Source organism: Sparus aurata, chromosome 6, assembly GCF_900880675.1.
Source record: "Sparus aurata chromosome 6, fSpaAur1.1, whole genome shotgun sequence".
In the NCBI taxonomy this organism is placed as follows: domain Eukaryota; kingdom Metazoa; phylum Chordata; class Actinopteri; order Spariformes; family Sparidae; genus Sparus; species Sparus aurata.
Window position 1 is genome coordinate 16,372,160 of NC_044192.1, and position 23,475 is coordinate 16,395,634.

The following is a 23,475-nucleotide window of genomic DNA, read 5'->3' on the forward strand; positions in this document are numbered from 1 at the left end:
CCTACTATCACTCTACTGCACTAAGTTAAGTTGCATTAAAACACCATTTTCTATGAATGAAGTTCTCATGTAGCAGCCCAATTAGTGTCCAACAAAATATATTCAAATATCAGCACGTCTCTATAAGTGCTTTTGATTGAATGGTTTTCTGCTGTTGCATGTGTGTTGTGGTTCTCACCCTCAGAGAGTGAGCATAGTTTTCATTCAAACAAAAAAGATAAGAGTGTTAATGCTTCTGAATGCAGCGGGGCAGGTTCTGTCTTTTGTCTCCCATAAGTATACCAGACAGGCTTCTGTGACGACTGCTTTTTCCTGAACTGCTTCTCACCTTGTGCATTTTCTTTGTTGGACTTACTTACTTTGAAGGAGTGGAGGAGGCTTCTACATGATTGAAAAAATTCTGATGATGCCAAATGTTTTCGGCTTAATCATTCAGAGCTTTTTAATCTTTTTTTGAGTATTGTTGAGCTCCGCAAGTGTATTTCTTTCTTTGGAATTCTTTGCATGGAATCTAATAAAGAACTCCAGGTATTATTAAGACTTCACCCACTTTCTGTGAGGCAATCTCATCCCCAGCTTTGCTTCAGTCCATTTTGGACCGACATGTTGCTGCTGTGAAGAAACACGAACACTAAAACACATTTCACTAGTTTTGCAACTTTGTCCCCGAAGGAAAGATTTCACATCTCTCTGAATGACCTCCCAGTTTCACCTCTTTTTCCTGCTTTCATAATGTCAGAGCAACTTCATTCCCCCTCCTGAAGTTAACTTTACAGATTTTACAGTGTCTTTTAATATTCCAGCTTTTTTGGTTTTGTCTGTACTTTTGTTCATTTCACTCCTATGTCCGTTCAAAGATCCTTAAAAGATACATTAAATGAGAAGGTTGATGCTCTCTACTGAGGTTGTGAAAAATAACAAAACGGAGATATTTCCATGTTTAAAATCTCTGTTAATCAGATATTCAGTATCATTCTAGATAGGAAAGCTATAAAAAAACAGATCTAAAATCTGATTTTTAACTCAGTGCTTTAGAGATACTACCATTATAACAAAACTATTATGTTGTGTTATGTGACCTTTTCTATACAACTGTGTGCAGTTTGTTTCTTTAAAATAGGATATACGTCCATATCCTATTTTTTGTGCCAAAGACTTTTTTTTATTTTGCGCTGATATCTAGCGAGATAGAGGAATATTTCATCACACCAGTATTGTAGCACAGTTACCAGAACTTCTGGTATTGTGACAGCCTTGATCTTTACATTGTGTGTCGGCCCACACACACACTGTCAGTCCAGCCTGTCGGTACAGTAGCTTGCCAGACCTGCCTGCCAGTTTGCCGTTGGCCTATTGTTGTTATGTCATTACTGAGGCAATAGCTGATAGAAAGTCCTCCTACACGTTGTACTCTCACCTGGAAGACAAGTTCTGACCTGTGGAAATCTGAGACCTGGCAGGAGACGCCGGCACAACTGTCACGCACGTGCTCACACAAACATACGCACGAACACGCACACACACACACACACACACACACACACACACACACACACACACACACACACACACACACACCTTTGCAAACACAGTACATACTGCATAAACCTTACTAATCATCTGTCACCTTTTATAAAGCCTGACAGGCTGTTTGCCCACATAGCACTCACAGATACAAACATGTTGAATTCAGTAGATTCTGTACTGCACTCTTAGAGGACAAGTTACAGTACAAACTTGTTTTTTATGACATGATTTAAGCGCCATGGTTTAACTGCCAGGCTGCAGCCGCCTTCCTTTTTTCTCTTTCTATGTTGTGTTGAAGAGCCTGCTGAGTACCGAGCATGAATTTCCTAACATAAGGGGTTTTTCTTGAGGCCTCTCGGGTGCAGTTTGGTTTCTTGAAGTGGTCTGGGGACTCGCTCTCTGTCACCCCCTTTCACTTTATCTCTCCAGAGCTCTCTCTCCCACTTGATTTCTGTCTCCAGATGTACTCAATGCCAACCAGCACACAAGTTGCTCCAATGCTCTGTCTATTTTAGGTTCGGATCAGCTGGCTACCGGCCAACAAACAGAAAAATAACCAGGTTTCTCTGGTTATAAATAGTCAGCATTTTCCCCTGTAGCAGCTTCCAAGGCAGTGGAAGCTACAGCCGGCTGACACACACACAGATACGCGTACATACTCCTCTTTCTCCCTCTTGCCCTGAAACAATGTCAGAGTCGAATTTTAAGTGGATCCCCTGCTAATTTTCACTGCGGCAGTCCAAACAAGTAAAAAGGAAACAATAAGTAGTTGAGAAAAGGAGGATGTTTGCTCCGCGGGGATGTTTTGCCAAGTAATTTGGAGCCGAGTCAAGCTGTTTATATACCTGGTGCTACTGTGCCATCGGAGTATTGCTATTTTAGTTTTGTCCTGTTGCATAATTCATCGCATTCTTTGTTACAATTTTTTTTTCCAAATCAGGCACTCGAGGTTGATTAGCGGAGGTTTATTTTGAGAATCAGTGTTGGTTACAAAAGGTTGTTTGGCAGGCCAGGTGGTTCAGTGCAAAGACCTTTTACTCTATTGATTATTTTTAAACTGTTGCTGGTTTGTCTCTTCCTTTTTCTTGAGTTTAAAACAAGGTCAGAATTCAGGAATGGCTTTCACCTTCTTAAAATACAAAAAAGAAGTGTGGGAAAACAGAAGTGTTCCCAGTATTTATATTTAGAAAACAAATGGATCAGCCTTTCCTTTTCTACTGGGAGAAACTATGAACATGAAAAGCAAAAATCCTGATGTGTTTGAAGGATAACTCTGGTGATGTTTTATATTCCTCTTTTTCTTGTCAACAAATTCCAACTAAGATCAAAACCAACAAGCTAATGTAGAGTACCCAAACCCAGATACAGCTTATTCAATGTGCCACAGATCTTAATTACATGCATAAACTATTAGAAATAGAGAAAATTAGCCACGTGGCCGCACTGGGTGACTCGCTCTGTCATAACAACGAACATGGATGCTGCTGTGAATTTTAGTCAATCCTACCTAAACCAGCCTGCTGCAGTAAATTCTCAACATCAAATATGTATCAAATATACTCATTACTACTTATGGTATAAAGTTAGAAATAATAATAATATAGAAATATTGGGAGACACATTGTTGGTTTTGGACTCTTGATTGTATTTTTCTTGATGCTTTATCCTTTGATATTACGTTTGTCATTTTTATGTTGCCTTATTTCAAGAATATAATCTTTTTCTGCCTCTATTTTGTAATAGATCGAAACACTCTTAGCTGTAAGGCCTGTAGTTTTCCAATACCACATTAACAATTAAATACATCCCATGAACAAGATATTGTGGAAAAAATCAACCCTGATTAAAGAGTTGTGTGTGTGGTTTGCTTTTCTGTGGATTGCACTCATGGTGACTGGACTTTGACCATTTCGCCAGATCTCTCTCCTGAAATGTTTGAGTTACCTTTTATAATGACTTTAGAGCATTCATTCATTTGTATCAATGAAGAGTAGAATAGTGGTGAATGATTTTTTATTTTTTTTTGTCAACAGAATTGATTAAAACACCAAAACAAACAATGAATTGATCCTAAAGACAAGTGTGTATAGCTGATTTTTGTTGTGGTAGTGAAGTGAATAAAATAGTGTTCAGCACAAAGCATGGAGTTGTACTGCTTTTCCCATTAATCAAATTTGATCGCCCTCTGGCACATGTAGCCACATCTGATACATGTTTGAAGCAGCGGTGCCTGAAGCGATGAGTCTCAGTGTGATCAGAGCTTCTCAATAAATGTAGGCCCTGTAATTTGTTTTCTGTCTATCCCATAAACATCGCCTGCTGCTGTAAATTCTTGATAGTGCTCCAAATCCACGGCTAAAAATAGGCCCCAACAACTCAACTTACAATTGAGTAACGTTGACTAAAAACCAAGCTTTTTGAGGAAATTAGCCATTTTTTATAAATAATTGTGAAAGATTTACATATTTAGTAGGAATAACTAGGCTTGCAGCTGATAGCCACTGACATGTATGAAAGTATTCGAAGAGGAACAAACACATTGTTGGTCACCAGCTACGTAAATCCTTTAATAATGCTGACTACAGTCTTCCTAAGAAATAATAATAAAATCCCTAGAAGTTGAAAAACATTTCAGTGTGACATGAATCTCTGACATCCTTGGCCTGACAGACGGAGGCTCAAGCTGTCCCTGCTTTCTGGGTGCTTTGGTTGAGCAAGCACACGTCGTGCCACCCAAACAGCAACAGAGGAAGACAGTGTTTTGAGCTAAAGAGACGTTCCTCAGGGTTCATCTTGTACTCACTGTGACACAATCTGACTCCTTTTTCTAGATAACAGACTGCAGGAATGAGCTGGGGGTCCGGTGTTGTGTGTGTGTCTGTGTGCGTGTGTGTATACATTGTTTATATTTTGGGCGTTTCTCAGCAGACATGTTTAATCATTAACATTATGACAAACTCAGCATGTTGGCTTGTTCATGACTTTTTTCATAGTCACCCGTCTTCCTCTGTTTCTCATTTCCTTTTCTGTCTCATCCTCCCTTGTCTCTAACTCTTCCTCCTCCTCCCCTCGTCTCTCAAGATCTTTTAAGTGCTGTTTTCTTTTAACAAGGCCACATACAGTCAACAGAGGATATTGCATCAGCTGTCGCGTCACTGCTTCATCTCTCTCCCCACAGCAGACATGGTGGACACCCAGCAGCTCCTCGCCTGGCCTGTCGGATTCAGTCTCAACGCCGTGGACCTGTCAGAGCTGGACGACAGCTCCCACTCCCTTGACATGAAGCATTTGTCCACGTTGGACTACACCTCCATCTCCTCCTCCTCCATCCATTCCTCGCTGTCTCCCTCGGTCGTATCCTGCATGTCCCCCGCCGGCGTGGCCTATGACCCCAGTCCACCGCAGGGTGAAGAACACCTGACCAACATGGACTACACAAACATGCACAGCTACAGGACGGAGCTGGACACACACAGTAAGTCCAGTCTGTGGAATTGGTGGCTAAACAGAGCGAAATCCGTTTTCTTTATGCTGATTATGTGCACGTACACCAGGCTTTAAAGCTTAATTCTTCTGCTGGGGTGGAAATTGAATCATTTGCAACTTGTTTGCAGTCCGTCAAGTCTTTGCACGAGAGAACTTTGATGCAAAAGTAAGAAGTAAGAAAGTTCTGCCTACTCAGTATCCTGCCTGATGACGTTTCTTTTATCAGACATGATCAAAAGGGAGCCGGAGTCACCTCCACAGCTCTCCGACAGTCCTGTGTTCTCCAAGCTCCAGGATGATACTCCGGCATCAGCCCTGAACATCGAGTGTCGTGTGTGTGGAGACAAAGCCTCAGGGTTTCACTACGGCGTCCATGCCTGCGAGGGCTGTAAGGTAGGGATTAAATATATCATGAGTAAAGATAAAAATAAGGTGTACTGGGGGAGAATGTATAGCCAGTGTTTAAACACTGCATTACACCAGAAGAAGGCTGCATCAAACACAATGTCTTCATTATCAATATATCTGCAGATTGTCCTCAATTAATGAAGGTGAACATCACTTCAAAACCTAGAGTTATTCAGTTTACTCTCTCAAAAGCAGTGATGAAAAGTAACTGAGTACATTTACTCAAGTACTGTAGCTACGTGAGTACAAGTTAGAGGTACTTTGAGGTACCTTATTGGAGTATTTCCTGGATATTTTCTGCTTCTTTATACTTTTACTCCACTACATTTAAGAGGCAAATATTGTACTTTTTTCCACTAATATCACTACAACACTTCAATGATTATAATGATAATGATACACTATATTGCCAAAAGTATTCACTCACCCTTCTAAATAATTGAAATCAGGTGTTCCAATCACTTCCATGGCCACAGGTGTATAAAAGCAAGCACCTAGGCATGCAGACTGTTTCTACAAACATTTGTGAAAGAACGGTTTGCTTTCAAGAGCACAGTGAATTCCAGCGTGGTACTGTGATAGGATGCCACCTGTGCAACCTGTCCAGTCGTGAAATTTCCTCGCTTCTAAATATTTTACAGTCAACTGTCAGCGGTATTATAACAAGTGAAAGGGATTGGGAACAACAGCAACTCAGCCACAAAGTGGTAGGCTACGTAAAATGACGGAGTGGGGTCAGCGGATAGCATAGTTCCCAGACGTTGCCAACTTTCTGCAGAATCAATCACTACAGAGCTCCAAACTTCATGGGCCTTCAGATTAGCTCAAGAACAGTGCATAGAGAGCTTCATGGAGTGGGTTTCCATGGCCGAGCAGCTGCATCCAAGCCTTACGTCAGCAAGTGCAATGCAAAGCGTCAGATGCAGTGGTGTAAAGCACGCCACCACTGGACTCTAGAGCAGTGGAGATGTGTTCTCTGGAGTAACGAATCGCGCTTCACCATCTGGCAATCTGATGGAAGAGTCTGGGTTTGGCGGTTGCCAGGAGAACAGTACTTGTCTGACTGCATTGTGCCAAGTGTAAAGTTTGGTGGAGGGGGGATTATGGTGTAGGGTTGTTTTTCAGGAGCTGGGCTTGGCCCCTTAGTTCCAGTGAAAGGAACTCTGAATGCTTCAGCATACCAAGAGATGTTGGACAATACATACTCCTAACTTTGTGGGAACAGTTTTGGGATGGCCCCTTCCTGTTCCAACATGACTGTGCACCAGTGCACAGAACAAGGTCCATAAAGACATAGATGAGAGAGTTTGGTGTGGATGAACTTGACTGGCCTGCACAGAGTCCTGACCTCAGCTGACCAGATAGAACGCCTTTCGGATGAATTATAGCGGAGACTGAGAGCCAGGCCTTTCCGTCCAACATCGGTGTGTGACCTCACAAACGCGCTTCTGGAAGAATGGTCAAAAGTTCCCACACTCCTACACCTTGTGGAAAGCCTTCCCAGAAGAGTTGAAGCTGTTATAGCTGCAAAGGGTGGACCGACATCATATTAAACCCTATGGATTAAGAATGGGATGTCACTTAAATTCATATGTGAGTCAAGGCAGTTGAGTGAATACTTTTGGCAATATAGTGTGTATATTTATTGTTAATACTCAATTTTATTGATCCCTGAGGGAAAATTTTCTAAAGCTACCCTAAAGTTCACCAACTTTAGCAGCTTTAACTTCAAAGTGATGAACATATGAATGTATCAATAATTTTAATGTAATATTATTTATTTGTAATTGTTCGTGTATAATTTTGGTACTTAAAGGGATATTCCGGTGTAAATTTAATCCATGGTCTAACACACCGTGAAACTGTGTTACACTCCCTCTTGAGAGATCAAGTTAGCAGACCGCTAATTTACGGAGTTTTATCAACCTCACAAACGATCGCATGACAACAATACATTGCAGTAAATGGGTCCAAATATAAACCACCACCAAAAAGCCACAAATAGTGCTCAGAACAGCACCAAACTTCAGCAACAGCACAAATAGGGTCTCAGCACACAGTCTGGGGCATCTAACCTCCACTAGCTTAGCTGGATTTCTACTGAAAAGCTGACAAAATTTACCACTCTTCTGCAGCAGCTTCCTGTTGACGGGAAGTCCCGACGACTCGATTACCGAGTGCAGTAGAGTTCCGCGGCTCATGGATGAAAATGTATGATTATGACTCCATGGAAAAGCAATCAAAGTTCATATGTGTCTTACCTGCCAGTTTATGACAGTTATTATCGAGAGCGGACAGGGAAAAGAACAGAATTGAGCATTTCTAATCGCACTCGGTAATCGTCGCGTCGGGACTTCCCCGACCTGGAAGCTGATGGAGGAGAGTGGAACTCTGTTTTTAGCATCCCAATAGCTTCCCTAGCTAAGCTAATGGAGGTTAGATGCCCCGGACTACGTGCTGAGACCCTATTTGTACTGTTGCTGAAGTTTGGTGCTGTTCTGAGCATTATTTGTGGCTTTTTGGTGGCGGTTTATATTTGGATCCATTTACTGCAGTGTATTGTTGTCGTGCGGTTGTTTCTGAGGTTGATAAAACTCCGTAAATTAGCGGTCTGCTAACATGATCTCTCGAGAGGGAGTGTAACACAGTTTCACGGTGATTTAGACCATGGATTAAATTTACTCCAGAATATCCCTTTAAGCTATTTTCTACTTAAACCTTTGTCTTCCTACTAAAGTAAAAATGTGAATAAATGACTTGTAACAGAGTATTTCTACAAGGTCTGAGTACTTTTCCAACCTGTGCTCAGAATACAAATACAATAACACCAAATCCTTGCAGTTATTAGCCTGGAACTAACCTATGTTTAGCTATTTTTTGCTTATAAGTCATTCCATAGGATTTTGTTGTAGAAAATTGACTACAATATCCTTTAATAATTCTGACCAAAACACAGTTTTCCTAGGAAATATAAAAAAAATAGAATCCCCAAAAGTTGAATGTGTATGCTAATATATTTCTCAATTAACAATCAGTGACACATTTCAACATTCGGTGCAGTCCACTCCGCTCCAAAAGTTATAATCTGACATTATTGGCCCCAAACTGTCCCTGTTGACTGGGTGCTTGGGTTTTGAAATCACACAGCCAGCCACAGCAGAGCTCTGCTGTCACAATGGTATTTTATTTTCAAGTAAATGTCTTTGGACACAATCAGTTCTTCTCTCTTTGTTTGATTAATTGTGGCCACCAATCATTTGGGAGATCTATATTATGGTTTAAATTGCAGTGCACAGCAGTGGAAAATTATTTGATTACCACTCTCAAAAAGTAATGCTCAAGATCTAGAGGGAAAACAATTGACAGTCGTACCACTTCAGAGTCATGTCAGGAAATGGTAAAGGGTGTTGCCATTTCTACTGCCAGTATCTTTTTTTTGTCACCGTGTTTCACTCTTCGGTGAAACATGCTGGTGGAATAAATAATTCTATTCTGCATGGAGACAAGTGTACAGTTTTTCATCCTTTTGATGTCTGTCACTTTAACCACAAGACCCATACATTGTTTTCCACTCTGCAAGAGCCCATCAAGGCTCATGTGCAACCCTCAGTCTGTCTGTCTATCTGTCTGTCAGTACAGAGTATAAATAACTAATAGAGTGGGGGGTGAAGTTTCACACTTATTTCCATTTTCTTTGAAATATTGAGACATGATAAGAAGAGGAGCTATAAATTATGACAGTGTCCTCTGAAGACATGTGAGATGGATTCTCAAAAGCAGCAGCGCTACTATGAATTTTTTCTTTTTTTTTTCCACAAGTGTGAATTTACTCCAGACTGATTATAAACAAAAACAAATGCACATGCTGTGTTTCTATCACCTTCAGCAAGTCTCTGCAGCATAAGAAAACTTTAAGACTTTGAATACAATACAGTAGATTTTATTGGATTAGAAATTGTATTTTTACTGGACAACAAAATTAGAGATCATCTGAGGATCTAAATGTTATTTAAGGTTAAGAAAGTATGTCTATATTATTTAAATATGAAACTTTTTCCATTGCATTCTGGAGGAAAAAAAAAATCACTCTTTGATATCATCAAAGAGAAAGGGAAGCGTGAACTTCACTTAGGGGCCAAAAAAACAGAAACACCTGCATGATGTAACTCAGTGAAATAATTACATGACACGTTTCACCATGAACAATGACTTTATTTTTGTCCCACATACACCAATCTGCTGCCGTGATGCTTATTATCAAAACAAATCAGTGACTAAATATAGTCCCCAACAAATGAGCCATTTACTCCTGTTTGAGGAGCAGTTTCTCAAAAATAGAGTGAGCAGCCTTTTAGCCTAGTTTTAAAAATGAACAAATGTGTTTATGACAGGAAGAGGAGGGCACTGTTGTAAAAAGTAAAGATTTTGTGTTCAAATACGACATATAGTAAAAGTGAAAGTCATCCACACAAATAGTTGAATAAATGTCTTTAAGTGTCTGATAATACATGTGATAAAGTATCAGACGTATTTTTCTGGCAATAAGCGGACAGAGAATAGCACCAACTTATCACTTTATAATGCTCAACTGTCTTCAAAATTACTGCTTTTTGTTTGTGCATTGACTCAATTACACACAGCTTTATATTGTGTTGGAATTGTAATGGACTGCATTGCATTTAAAGGTTTTCTTAATATTGTGACAACCTCAAAACAAATGTTTGAAAAACCACTTTCAGACGGGTGACAAATTACAGGGAAAACCTGAATGACTGAGCAGAGAGAGAAGTGCACATGCTTTCATACAGGACACAAGCAGCCATTGAATGGTTTAATGAGGGTAGAAACAAAATGAATGGGAGAATGGGAAGAGTTCAAGAGGGTGGGCGGGTTATGTTGGTTTTTCCTTCAAATAATCCCCCATCTCTTTTTTTAATACAAGAAAATACAACAACACTAATCACAGCCTTGATCTTTACAATAGAGTTAAATCAGCACCTCTCTGACACTTCAGGGAATGTTGTGTTGGATTTACTATAAGGCATAGGGGTTTCTTGGGTTTTTTTTGTCCACTCAGTTTCAGTCATATTGTACCTCCAGAGGCTGAATGAAGGTAAGGTACAGAAGTCATTGTTCTGCTGAAGTCTCAGGGGAGACTCACCAGAAGAGGGGGTCAGCCAAGCAGGCAAACGCTTAATTGTTTCAAAACAGAAAACATTCTTTATTGAGGTGGAGTCTTGACCCCCTTTAACTTCCTCTTTCTTTAAATAACCTACGATTAAAAAAAGGAACATCTGTGGACCACAGGAATGCAGATGCCAAACACACCAGCGTTCACATAGAGTCCAGATGTTGATTCGTACACTGACAGGAAAAAACTCTCCTCCTAAAGCTCACAGCCCTCAGGTTTGACTAGCCCTGTTTGACTTCAGTTCATCTCTCCATTAGCTTTCTTAGTCAGCATAGTCAAACACCGCAGCTGTCAACAAACTCGTGACTGTGCAGCGTAGGAGTGAGCGTTGGGAGTTTGACCAGGGCTGCATAGTTAATAGCTGAGATAAGCGCAAGTCTTATGGCTCCTTTGGTCCTAAGGTTGAAAACATCAAAGCACAAATCCACCCTGAAACACAATTACCTTTAAACAGACTGATTGACTTCCTAACAGATTGGAAAGAGCCAGATATCTAATCTGCATTTATCAGTCAGTAGATGCTGCATGGAGCCAACAAGAGACTTGAACAACATGATGAATATTGAAGTAGTAGAGCATTTAAAACCAAAATAATTTGTTATGCTTTTAAAGAAAAGTGGATCTAGTTTTCCATTTAATCAGTTCTTTTTTCTGTCCCGTTTGCCTTTAGGATTTTTCATTTAGAATACAGATAAAAGTGTTATTTTAGTGTTGTAAAAGTGTTATTGTCTTATTTGCCAACACAAATTGTCTCTCGATAGTAATTTTTCCATTTTATTAAAGATAATAGTTACATTAAAATGCATATTTCCTGCTGAAATGTGTCAGAAACATCTTGCCAGTTCCTAGATAAAGGAGCATGATCAGCAGTGTAGAGCAAAAAATGTTTTCAGTTTTTTCTATATCTGAAGTAATTCTCTCTCTCTTTTTTTTCTTTTTTTGTAGGGTTTCTTCAGACGCACAATCAGGTTAAAGTTGGTGTACGATCACTGTGATCTTCACTGTCGCATTCACAAGAAGTCCCGCAACAAGTGCCAATACTGTCGCTTCCAGAAGTGCCTCAATGTCGGCATGTCACACAACGGTAAGATAGTGAAACTGTTCCACACACCTTTTAGAAACACTCGATGTACAATTCCAGTGCGTATGCTGTGCTTGATTCATTTATATTAAGATAAGAAGATGTATATAACATGTAAAACATGTTTCAGTTAGGCAATGAAAAGCTGAAAAGTTTCTGTACATTCAGGTGTCTTCCTGCTCACTATAAATAAGCAGACGCAGTTTAAGACGAATTCTTCTCTGAGGCTCAGGAAACGCCTCCTTGCAGACCACCTCTGCTGATGCCCTCTGAGAACGGCACAGCAGCAACATTTTCACCACACTGCTGCCAATTCGGTCTTTGAGGTGTGGTGTTGATAAATGCAGCGACATGCAAGTGCACCACAGCATTATTTGTTGCCATTTGCTTCCTCGTGCTTCAGTTCCCAGCACTTGTGCAATGCTCCTGCCACCCCAACAGATTTAAAATTAAATCGTGGTTTAGAGCTAACTTTAAGACCTCATCTCCAGAGTTCTGACTGTCAGAATCGAAACGGCAGCAGGTAACTGTGTTTAGATGTTTGGTAAACCTCTTGAACTGAACAATCGAGCCACAGTAATCACTAGACTGGTTTTCTTTTCTTCACCTGAATATTTTAAGCTAAAATCCTTTTTTAATCAATACATTGTCAAGATATATAGATCCGGAGTGTGGTGACAGCTATGGTGGTGGATATTGAGATATTCATGAAGTACAAGGCGCTCACATCTTTACTGCTGTTTGAATGTGTGGAAAGTTATTGATAGTACCCAAGACATACGCTTATTGTTTACAATAAGTTTGCACATCAGCGCAACCGCTCGTCAACGTCAGTCCGGGGGGGGGGGGCGACCGCTCGTCAACGTCAGTCCGGGGGGGGGGGGGGGGAGACACGGACATACGGACAGCCGGTCATCAACTCCGTCAGCCGGGGGACGGACGGACGCTCATCGCCGTCAGCCGGGAGCTCCTAGCCATCAACCGGGGGGCGGACGGACGGACGGACGCTCGACACTGTCACGTGCGGAGTATAGCGGCGCTGACCGAGCGGTATAGCGGCGCAGCGCCGCTGTTCCACCGTCTGGGGAGAACCCTGATTAATGTTTAGCATCAGTAGCTGTGTTTAAGGTTTTCAGTAGCTTTGCACTTTGTATGTACGGACAACAAATAAATGAGCTCTGATGTGATTATAACTGCATTATGTATTTATTTGAAATTATTCAAACTTTTCCCTCTGCACTGCCTGCCATCATACATTTTGTCTCTTTCCTCTAGTTTGAAGATCATGGCTAACTCTGATGACTTCAAGTTAAACAAGTGTCAGACAGCACATCACTAGCTCCAGAATAAAAGTACATTGGAAGTAAATCTTTTACTTTATCATAAAAACTCCTTTCCCTTCCCTTATTTCCTAAAAAGCATGATTGTTCAGCTGCAGAATAAGTTGTTAGCCTTTGTTGTCCACTCGAGCGCATCTAGGCTGTTTTTATATCTTGATGACTATCCTCCCCAGGTGAGTTTCATCATGAATGTCTCAACTGTGTAGGCGTGCACATGTTGTGGTTGATTGACATCTCCCTGACTCGCCTGTTAGTTTTGTTGCACCTGTTTGGGTGGGACTGCGTTAACTCTTTATGCACAAACATTGAGGGATTTCTGAAAATGATCAGCGTAGCTTTGCACAACTTGAGTCTGAAACTCATATTTACCTTTCGTCCAACAGAAGTGCTTCTTACTCTGCACTGAAGAAATATCTGGTGGATAGGTCTGACCTCATAAATCTCTAGTGCATCACAGTTTCTATTGGCTGGCCATGCACATTCATACAGTCTGTTACATACTTGATTTAAAGAGAAAGTTAGCAAAAGACAATTATTAAATTATTTTAAAATAGTTACAGAGATGCCAGTGTTATGTTCTTATGCAACATCTTGCCTGGTAAAATGTACTTAAATCTGCAACGACTCACTGCAATTATTTAGCCTGCTGAGGGGAAGTTAGACAGGAACTAACACCTACTAATCGTACTTTTCCGCAACGAAGATTGAAATCCAGACTGACAGTTTTTCTTTTCTATTTTGATAATCCCCTAGTGATTTTTCAAACATTTCTGATTGGAGCTCTGTCATGTTTCAAAGGTTTGCTGCTTTTCTTTGTTATTAATGATAGCAGATGAAGAATATTTTGGTTTTGGAGTGTTGAATGGATAAAGCAATTTAAGAGATCACTTTGTGGTCTGAAAAATTGTGACGAGCATTTTTCAACACTTTACTCACAAATAATCGATTAATTGTCAAAATGTCTGGCAGATTAAGGCCAGTTTTGAACCATCCTCATTTTGCATTGTGTCCAACAACTTTTTTTTCTTTCAGATCCATAAAGGATGCATTGCATTGTGGGATTGTTGGCAGAAAATCGTTGCCACTGCGAAAATTGTGCTTTATCCATACAGTGTGTACCCATGTTATTCTCTGCCCTTTACTGAAAAGCTGGTATTGCTATTTTAGTCATTCTAGGGACATTACAGCTCTATGGTATCCACTGGAGGCTTTGTAGTTACAGCATGCTATCACACTACTTAATTGTTTGTTCTCCCTACCTTCGTCCTTCCCCCCATTTCACTCTAAAACTATTTCACGAGGTTCAGCTTTGTAGGTCGGCTCTGTGTGGGTTTTTTTATTTAATCAATGATTGACATCTCAGCGTACATAGACCACAACTGATTTCTCCAACTTGCTGTGTCACTGCTGCAGGCTCACTGCCAGCTGGTGGTTGGGCCACTTTAGTTTGTATTCATTTGCTTAAGGTGTGCTTTTATCACACAGTCAGCATTACACAACCACATCGACACTGCAGTAAATGCAGAGCGCAGGTTTGAATGGAGGGATAATTAATGACTTCCACTAACAGAAAAAAAAAACATTTTGTAACTCAGCACCAGATTTCAGCGAGATTATAAAGAACATTTTCACCCCACTGATCATAAAATCTAGATTATATTTAGATGTTTGTTTAGTATAATACCACTTGAATAAATTAATGGAAACCTGAGTTATGAATCTAATTGGAAAAATAGCATAACATGTCGCCTCTTGTCTCTGATCAGAAGAAGTAAAACAACTTTTGAACCATGATTTAAAGTGGTATACCTACTTCAATGATCAGTGCAGCAGCTAAATAGAGAAAGTGTTTCACATCTCATAAAACAAACACATTAATATACTATAAGTGATGTAACAATGTACAAGTGAGTTTAATGTAATAAATCCAGGCACAACAGATGAAAAAATAACAGAATAGAAACTTGGCTTTAAAATGTATGAGATCGTTTTTCAGGTTTTGCGATAAGTTGTGGAAACATATCACCGATTAAATAGATACATACAGGCATTAGTAGAGGAAAGTACATGTTGTAATTGCCTCATAAGACACACGTCATAAAACCACAAGTGGAAAAATGTGTTATGTGCCGGTGGCAATTTTCCTTTTGATTGATTGGTATGTTGGAAAAAGCTGTGTGAGTCATTGGTAGAAGTTGTAGATCAATCCAGAGATATTCAGTTGGGTATTACCTACAACTAAGTAAAACAGGAAAAGTGTCACAAGCTGGGCTTGGCATGATGTCTCTGCTTGAAGATTGATTGTCAGAACAGTTGCTCTTAATTCACAAATAGATTGCTGTTACGGGACTTTGAAGACTGAATCTCAATGCTCTCTTAAAATCCGATATATCAAAATTGCATAGGTGTTCGGAAAATAATTGATATGAATCACTGCTTTTCTTTGTTTTTTACCTTTAAAATCCAAAGCACAGTCTTGTAAAATGTCACAGTAGATGGACTGTACATTTAATGTTTTGTATGTATTGTGGACATGTAATCTATTAGTGTGTTGTTGATCCATGTGCTCTTTTTTTACTGTATCTGCCTGCCTGCCCCTGTCCGTGTACTAATGTGTGTTGTTTCTGTCTGTCTGTTTCCTTTCCCAGCCATTCGTTTTGGCCGGATGCCCCAGGCGGAGAAGGAGAAACTGCTGGCTGAGTTCTCGTCCGACATGGAGCACATGCACCCCGAGGCAGCAGATCTGAGAGCTCTGTCCCGGCATCTGTACGAGGCCTATCTGAAATACTTCCCCCTCACCAAGGCCAAGGCCAGGGCCATCCTCTCTGGGAAGACCGGAGATAACGCGGTAGGCAGCACTGCCTTAATTCTACTCTACTTTTATATATTTGTATGTATAATGAGGGGGAGTACTGCATAGTTCTTATATTCACAGGATACTGTCAGTACAGTGTGTACTGTACAACACATTTTAGACTGGTCTTGGCTGTTGGCCCTGTTGGCTTTTTTTTCCACCTTTATAAATGTGTACTGTGCCAATTTGAATGTTTGTTTTTTTTATGATTTTCAGTCTAAGAATATCACAAGTACTCCAACCATAAGACAGCACATATTGCCCATTTATACTTAAACATAACCAGTAAAAAAGAGCTATGTAGCAGAGCAAAAATCACATAATTTTGTATGCTATCCAAAACTCTAATAATATTACACAAAAATACCTTTTTTTATAAAGTTAAATAACAATATCTTCATTTACACAAGCATTAAATCAGAGATAGAATTTAGGATTTGGTAGTGGTAAACAATACAAATTGACTATGAATACTATGACTGTATTTTTTTGCCAGCATTGGTTTCATGTTAATGCATTTAGTTTAGTTTGAACAAGGTTTTTTATTGCTGCTCCAACAGGAAAAGTAGACTGACTGGTTTTTACATGTCTTGGCTGTTAGAAACATCTCAGGTTACAGTGGTCAAGCTATGCAACAGGATAATACGGCCTCTCAGGAGTCTGATTTACAGTAATCGCTTCAACATTCTGACTCAAAATGTCAAGCTAATTTTTTAAGACATTTGGTAATTTACACAAGTGGACTGTCAGTGAATGTGTTGGCCAAAACCATGAACATGTGAGATATCATCTGTATCTTTGTTTTTGTACTTAAAGTTTTGAGATATTGAATCTCCGTGTTTAAAAGATGCTTAATCAGGAAATTCACATCAAATAAATTACAGTTGGCAGATAAAAGAGAAGTATGGTGAATGACCTACAGTGTGTATAAAAGCAAGCAATATGGACACCATGGAGTGTAGTCATTGTTACTCCAACTTGATAACTCAATCTGAAAGTAGCAAGTGATAATTCAGCCATCTGTTAAATGTTATTAAACGTCTGATTCAAATAAATACATGGGATTATTTCTACATAACAGTCTCACATGACCAACTGGACCCTTTTGACAGGTACATCCAAGCCCATGGATCAAACACTTAAAAAGATATTTACATTTAATTCAATTATAATGTTGATTTGTCTCATATGCACTGAAAGTTTCAAATGAAGGTGTCAATTGTGCGCTCCAATATCTGAGGACCAACTGTTCAAGCAGTGTTTTTCCTGCTTCTACTGTTTCCTGCTTCTCTCTGTTAGGTCGGATGAGTTCAAGGCTTCCTTCATCTGATTGTTATGACTGTTCGTGACACACCGAGAGCAGCCAAATGGCTCTGAATCCTCTGTTGATTCTGGATTATTTACAAAACCACAGAGACCCTCCTGAAACTAATTTGGAGTCAATGATTTTTATCTTTTGTCCAACATGTGTGGGTCGATGTATAATCAGACTTAAGACTCAACATCAGAGTGTAAAAAATAAAGAAAAACTTTTACAGTTCTTCCTCTAAATAATGACACATTTCTTGAAAAGTTAGTTTGACCAAGAACCCTTTCTTTTGTACAATGAATAAGCAATTAAAGGTGGACAACAGTGATGTTTCTGTGATTTGCCTGATCACGTGTAACCTTCAACCAGACAACTATCCTTCCACTCGTTAGATAAACAAGCCTAATTACCATGACGCAGATATGGCAACCTTGGCCAGGTAACTCAGTAGTAGAAAGGTGTTTTTTGACGCGTGTGTTTCATTCAACTTTTGTGGCAGTGGTTAATTTTCAAACAAGAAAATGACCATGACTGATGCACTCACGGATGTCAAGTCAAGTAAAGTCAATTTGATTTGATTTACTCAAAATCACAAATCACACTGCTGACGTAGACCCTCGATTTGAGCAAGGAGAAACTCCCCAAATATTAAACACTTAGCGGGGGGAAAAAAATTGAAAAACCTGAGGTAGAGCCACAGAGGAGGGAAAAATGTGGATCCAGGATGATGTTCTGATTAGAACAGGTTGAAGGTAGTTAAATATAATCTAAAAGCTTTCTACTGTTCACTAAGTCTATAGCAGCAAGTGTAATGAACGGAGAATGGATGTGTTACGATGCTCATGAATCAAACTTATCAATAGAGAATGTATGTGCTTCTTATTGTTTAAAAGCTGAATGGGTTTGTTTTAAAATTGGCAACTTGAACTTCCTTCTGAGGCGAATAGATTCCTGCACAGGCAGCACATGACCCAAAAAAAAAATCACTTACATAAAAAGTGATTTTTCACATCATAACATTTGTTGAGAATTGCTTGCTTTACTTCCCTGTAGGATCTCTCATTATTCATTTCACCAGTATGAAAAAGAAAGATTTGCGCATGTGAATGGTACCATTCATCGTTCAGGCCGGTACATGTCTGTGCCCGTGTTTTAACAGTGAGAGCGACTTTAACTCAGTTAAGCTTCACTTACCTGGAGATGGTGTTTTTGTCTGCCTCGGCCTGCAGCTAAGATTTATTTACTTTGTCCATCAGACGTATGGGATGTGCACTGTTTGCTTTTGCAGGTCTGATGAATGAGCAAAGTGCACACACAGTATATGTGATTACATTTCTAGTTCACATGTCCTCAGAGGACCCACGAGGAGCCAACGCTGTTTCTTTTTTCTTTTTTTGTCTACACCGTTCTTTTCTGCCCACTCTTTTTTTATTCTGCCATGTTCTTTTTTCCCTCCTCCAGCCCTTTGTCATCCACGACATGAAGTCTCTGATGGAAGGGGAGCAGTTTATTAATTGCAAGCAGCTACCCAACCAGGAGCACCAACCACAAACATCCGCTCTGACATTCGGACATGGAGGTTAGAAGTGCATAATACTCTTTGTCATGATTTCTGTTTTTGCATCATTTTCTTTCCATCATTCTATTTATCAATCCTTTAATATGAGCTGATAATCAAGCTGTCATTTTGTTTCATACCATTATTCACTATTTAAATCCCTGAAAAGCAAGTCTAGCTACTGTAACTCAGGATGTTTTTAGATGTTACTTGGTGATTTGATGGAGTCAAAGTCACAAATTCAAAAACATATATTTGTTCTCTTTATGTAAAATCAACATTGCATCTCACAAAGTTCCCTTCCTCGTTGAATCGGCTTTAAGTTTCTGAAGATACTTGAAACAATACACACAGCTGGTCTAGTTGTTAATCCTGCGACTGAACTGCCTCACTGGGAATGTTAAGTTTTTTCTTTGCATGTCTCATCTGATTTCAGGTGTCACAGGAGCTTACCTGGGATTGGAGCATAGCGGTATGGACGCTGTGGAGCTGCGTTTCTTCCAAAGCTGTCAGTCACGTTCAGCCGAAGCGGTGAGAGAAGTGACCGAGTTCGCCAAGAGTATCCCAGGATTCATCGATCTGGATCTCAATGATCAGGTGAGAGGCATGAATACTGCTGCTGGATTTACAATTGTTCACTCCACTTTTGAATTTTTTATTTTAATCAGCATCAGCTCCTCACCTCAACCCTCAACCCTTTTCACAGGTAACTTTGTTGAAGTACGGCGTGATTGAAGTCTTAATCATCATGATGGCACCTCTGATGAACAAAGACGGGACCCTCATCTCCTACGGACAGATCTTCATGACGCGAGAGTTCCTCAAGAGTCTCAGGAAACCCTTCTGTCAAATGATGGAGCCAAAGTTTGAATTCTCGGTCAAGTTCAACGTGCTGGAGCTGGACGACAGCGACATGGCACTGTTTCTGGCTGTCATTATCCTCAGCGGGGGTGAGTGTTGTAGGTTGTGTTACAGATATTATAGATCATAGTAGCTAAGGAGGAGTCTTCATAAAGATGTTATTTGATACCACGCAAATGTTAAATATAAAGCTGCAGCCATGTGGGAGTAAGCTAAGGTTAGCGTTGAGAGTGGACACAGGGAAACGCCATCCAATAAACTGGCACAAAACCACCCAACAAAACTTCAACTTGTCATTTATACTCTGTACGATCTAAACGAACAATGTATATACAAGCAAACATGTTAGTGCGCTAAGTAAATTTGTCTTTAAATTTAGTCTTTTTCGGTGTTTGTGCTAATAATATAACCATCTCTTGGGTTCATCTTCTAAATGAAAGGAAACTTTGAGCGTGGTATAGACTTCCCCCTTTTCCAGGAAAGCACAAACAAGAGCTGAAAGAATGAACCCTCAAACTCAGCGATGACTTTTTTTTTTTTTTTAAATGAGTATTTGGGTAGATGCCTGAAAGAAGGTGTTGAGTTAACAGAGGCTTAAATGATTTTCACGTTTCATTTGTCAATCAATACCCCATTTTACGTGTCTTAAAGAAGGCGGATGCTATTAAGTGGCTGAATGAGACTACAGGGGTGGTAGGCGACATTAAACGTTGTCACAGAAGCTTGTCTACTCACTGACAGACATTTTCCTACTTGTAGATTTACCAATTGATTGTAACTTATGTATTTTACAGTCTAGCAGGAAGGTTAGTGATGGTGACGTTGAAGTCATGGGACCATGGTGTAGTTTGTTTATAGCCTAACATTTGCTTTTTACATCTGGCGATTGCATAAAAATGTTAAAGTTGTGTCTGTGGAGATTATCTGAGCAAGATGTGCCTCATGAACTTTTATTTACTACAGAGCTTTTTAAATTTTTTTCTTTTTACAATAATCCAAAATCTAATGAAAAAAATGACATTGTCTCGCTATATGTAAAACTCTTCAGTGCAGAATGATATGCAGCAAGCTATCAAGGCTCTTAAATTTCACAAACGTCATGATATTTCTTACAGACATGTTGGATCAGTTCACGGTGAGTATGATGTGTTGTCAGGTGGCTATATATGGCCTACCTTGACCCATTTATCAGTTTTGCTGGAGGCACACGATGTAATCGCTGACGCATTTTTCTCTCTCACGCACTCCAGAATAAAAATCCAAACTTTGTGGTCTAATATTGCCGGTTTGCATGTGGCTACTTGATAAAAGTCTGGCCTTGACCTGATGATGGTTCAGATCAGACATTTAAGTCAATAATTAACCTGAAATGACTGAGATTACAGCTTGAAACGAAGATAAGAAAGCTTTTGTAAATAGCAATATTACAGCTTGGTTTGGTCATAAAGGACGACTAAATTAGGGGATTTCAGCCAATGAATATTAAATGTGTAGTTGATGTCAGCTCTCACTCACATTTTCACATCCTGTGTCACTGATTTTTCCTCCCTGTCTCTGTCACTCATCCAGACCGTCCAGGCCTGATGAACGTGAAGCCCATCGAGCAGCTTCAGGAGACGGTGCTTCACTCTCTGGAGCTGCAGCTGAAGCTAAACCACCCAGACTCTCTGCAGCTGTTCGCCAAGCTGCTCCAGAAAATGACGGACCTGCGTCAGATCGTCACCGACCACGTCCACCTCATCCAGCTGCTGAAGAAGACGGAGATTGACATGTGCTTACACCCACTGCTGCAGGAGATCATGAAGGACTTGTATTAGCCTTTAACAAGAGTAATGAAAGAAAAAAAGGGACAAGCCGCGAAAAGTGTGAAAGAAGGAATAGAGAGATTTTATTTTTGAAATCATGTCTTGTGAAATTAGATGAGAAAGTACTTTGTGCTGCTGGTGTGTTAAAAAGAAAAAGGGAGGTAGCCAGACAGGCTGACTGAAAATGAGAAAGAGATGCGAAAGAACAGGAAAAGAGAAATCAAGGAAAGAAAGACAGAATTTCAGTGTTAGGTCTTGTCTAGACAGCAGCATGTGAATAACTTGCGGTGCACAGTCATTTAGCCACTGCTGAGCCTGGACATTTTGTGAACGAGTGGGCTGCCAACTTAAATACGAAACTAGCGCGTATTGCAACAATCGGGGACGAGCGGCTGTGACTAACTGAAAGTGCGAGGGACTTTCTGATTGGTGAGCTACAGTTTTAAATTAGTGAGCGCTCGACACAGCCTGCTTCGAGTAGCCAAAAGGAGAAATGTATCACTGTGAATATCTTACACCATGTGTCAAACAGTGTGTCAAGAGTGTGTGTTATTCATGTGCAGCTTATCTACACGCTGAGTTACAACCGTCGCAGGCAGCAGCAGAGTGTACGTGTTTCAATACCTCTGTGAACACGCACAAACGCAGGCTCGCGAATACACAAAACAATGAACAGACAGAATTTTCTGTTCTGGCATCAGGGTGAAGGTGCTATCTCTTTGTAATCAGCTTTATCCAAAGACAGAAATCAGATTATTGCCTGTAACATATTTCGCTGTCAGTCACCTGCAGAAGCTGTGAGAAAGTGTGAAGCCAACAAGGCGCATTACCGTGACGGAACAGTATATGCCATATAGTGCCTTTAAGAGTTGTTTCTGTTTTTTGCTGTTTTCATCTCTTTTTGTGAAATTAATGCCATTTTTAAAAAAAAACATTAGATTACACATGTATAATGTAAAATATATATTCATGTATATAATTTTTATATGGATGAAATTGTCAAACACATTGGACTTATCAGTCTGACTTTTATTTCAAATCTTTGCAGAAAAAGTGGTTGAACTTTACTATGAAATGATTTTGTATAAATATCTACTTCTTTCCGGCAGACAAAAAGGGAACGGGTGAATACCAGCGAGGGGGAGAAAAATTAATTTGATGTAAATAAAATATTTTCTAACTTTTTATTTGATTTCTGGCTCTTTTCTTGTCTCAGGCCTTCTTAACACGTGTACTGTCAAAAGAAAAATGTCTTAATAACGTCTTGTCTTAAAAGCATTCCAGTCACCCAAATTCTTGGAAATCTGTTTTGCAGTCATTACATCAGCTGTCCTCAGTGTCTCTTACCCAACACACACACACACACACACACAAATGCACATAACACACCCAGATTGCAACATGTGAACTCTGCTGAACTGCGCCAGAAGGACAAAGTCTGCGGATACAGATCTGATCAGCAAGCATGGAGGTGTTTTTTTTTTTTGTTGTTGTTATTTTTTTAAGAGTTCGACACTTTTCTAACACACTCAGACCATCTTTTGCCCCTTTTTAAGACATACATTTTACAGAAAGATTAATGATAGTGGAGGATCGCACAAAATAACAAGGTCAGAGTCAAACTCGGGACATCAACCTGTCATGTCACCTCAACATCCAGGTTCATTTACACAGAGCGTTCCTTTTGTCGGGCTTTTTGCCATGTTACAAGTGTTTCAGTACATAGCAAACTCATGTTTTTTTCTTCGCTGATGGCCAAGACTTCGCTTCATATGAAGAATTTACGCCCAGATCCACCTTTGGGACCAAGCTCTACAAATGTGAGGATCAGTGGAAATAACATACTAGTCAGAAGAAGCCAGTGCTCCTATGAAGCACATTAAAAACACCATGTTAATGTGTACTTTAATTATAGATGATACATAGAAAATCCATAGAAACATTTTTAGGACTGCAGTAGTGAATGTGATGTTGAACATTCTCTCTTTTGGCAGAAAATGTATAAATCAATAAAGTTTCAGATATCTACAGAAGAATTATCAGGTGAAAACAAGC

The 23,475-nt window shown here is 39.8% G+C and overlaps 1 protein-coding gene across 7 annotated transcripts in view; it reads left to right on the forward strand.

Annotated features, from left to right (window-relative positions):
- The window catches only part of pparg (peroxisome proliferator-activated receptor gamma), a 38,746-nt gene extending 16,139 nt beyond the window's left edge, over nucleotides 1-22,607 (forward strand). For 3 of the 7 annotated variants that reach the window (XM_030421188.1, XM_030421189.1, XM_030421192.1), the window contains 8 exons: nucleotides 4,706-5,002; nucleotides 5,240-5,406; nucleotides 11,558-11,696; nucleotides 15,682-15,881; nucleotides 18,658-18,775; nucleotides 19,191-19,351; nucleotides 19,461-19,704; nucleotides 21,185-21,461. In XM_030421188.1, the coding sequence (XP_030277048.1) occupies nucleotides 4,711-5,002; nucleotides 5,240-5,406; nucleotides 11,558-11,696; nucleotides 15,682-15,881; nucleotides 18,658-18,775; nucleotides 19,191-19,351; nucleotides 19,461-19,704; nucleotides 21,185-21,432 (1,569 nt within the window). In that variant the 5' untranslated portion in view covers nucleotides 4,706-4,710 and the 3' untranslated portion in view covers nucleotides 21,433-21,461. Of the gene's footprint in view, nucleotides 1-4,705; nucleotides 5,003-5,239; nucleotides 5,407-11,557; nucleotides 11,697-15,681; nucleotides 15,882-18,657; nucleotides 18,776-19,190; nucleotides 19,352-19,460; nucleotides 19,705-21,184 lie in introns of all 7 variants that reach the window. The other 4 variants (XM_030421190.1, XM_030421187.1, XM_030421193.1 and 1 more) reach the window with 2 other exon arrangements.
- Nucleotides 22,608-23,475: the final 868 nt, after the last annotated feature.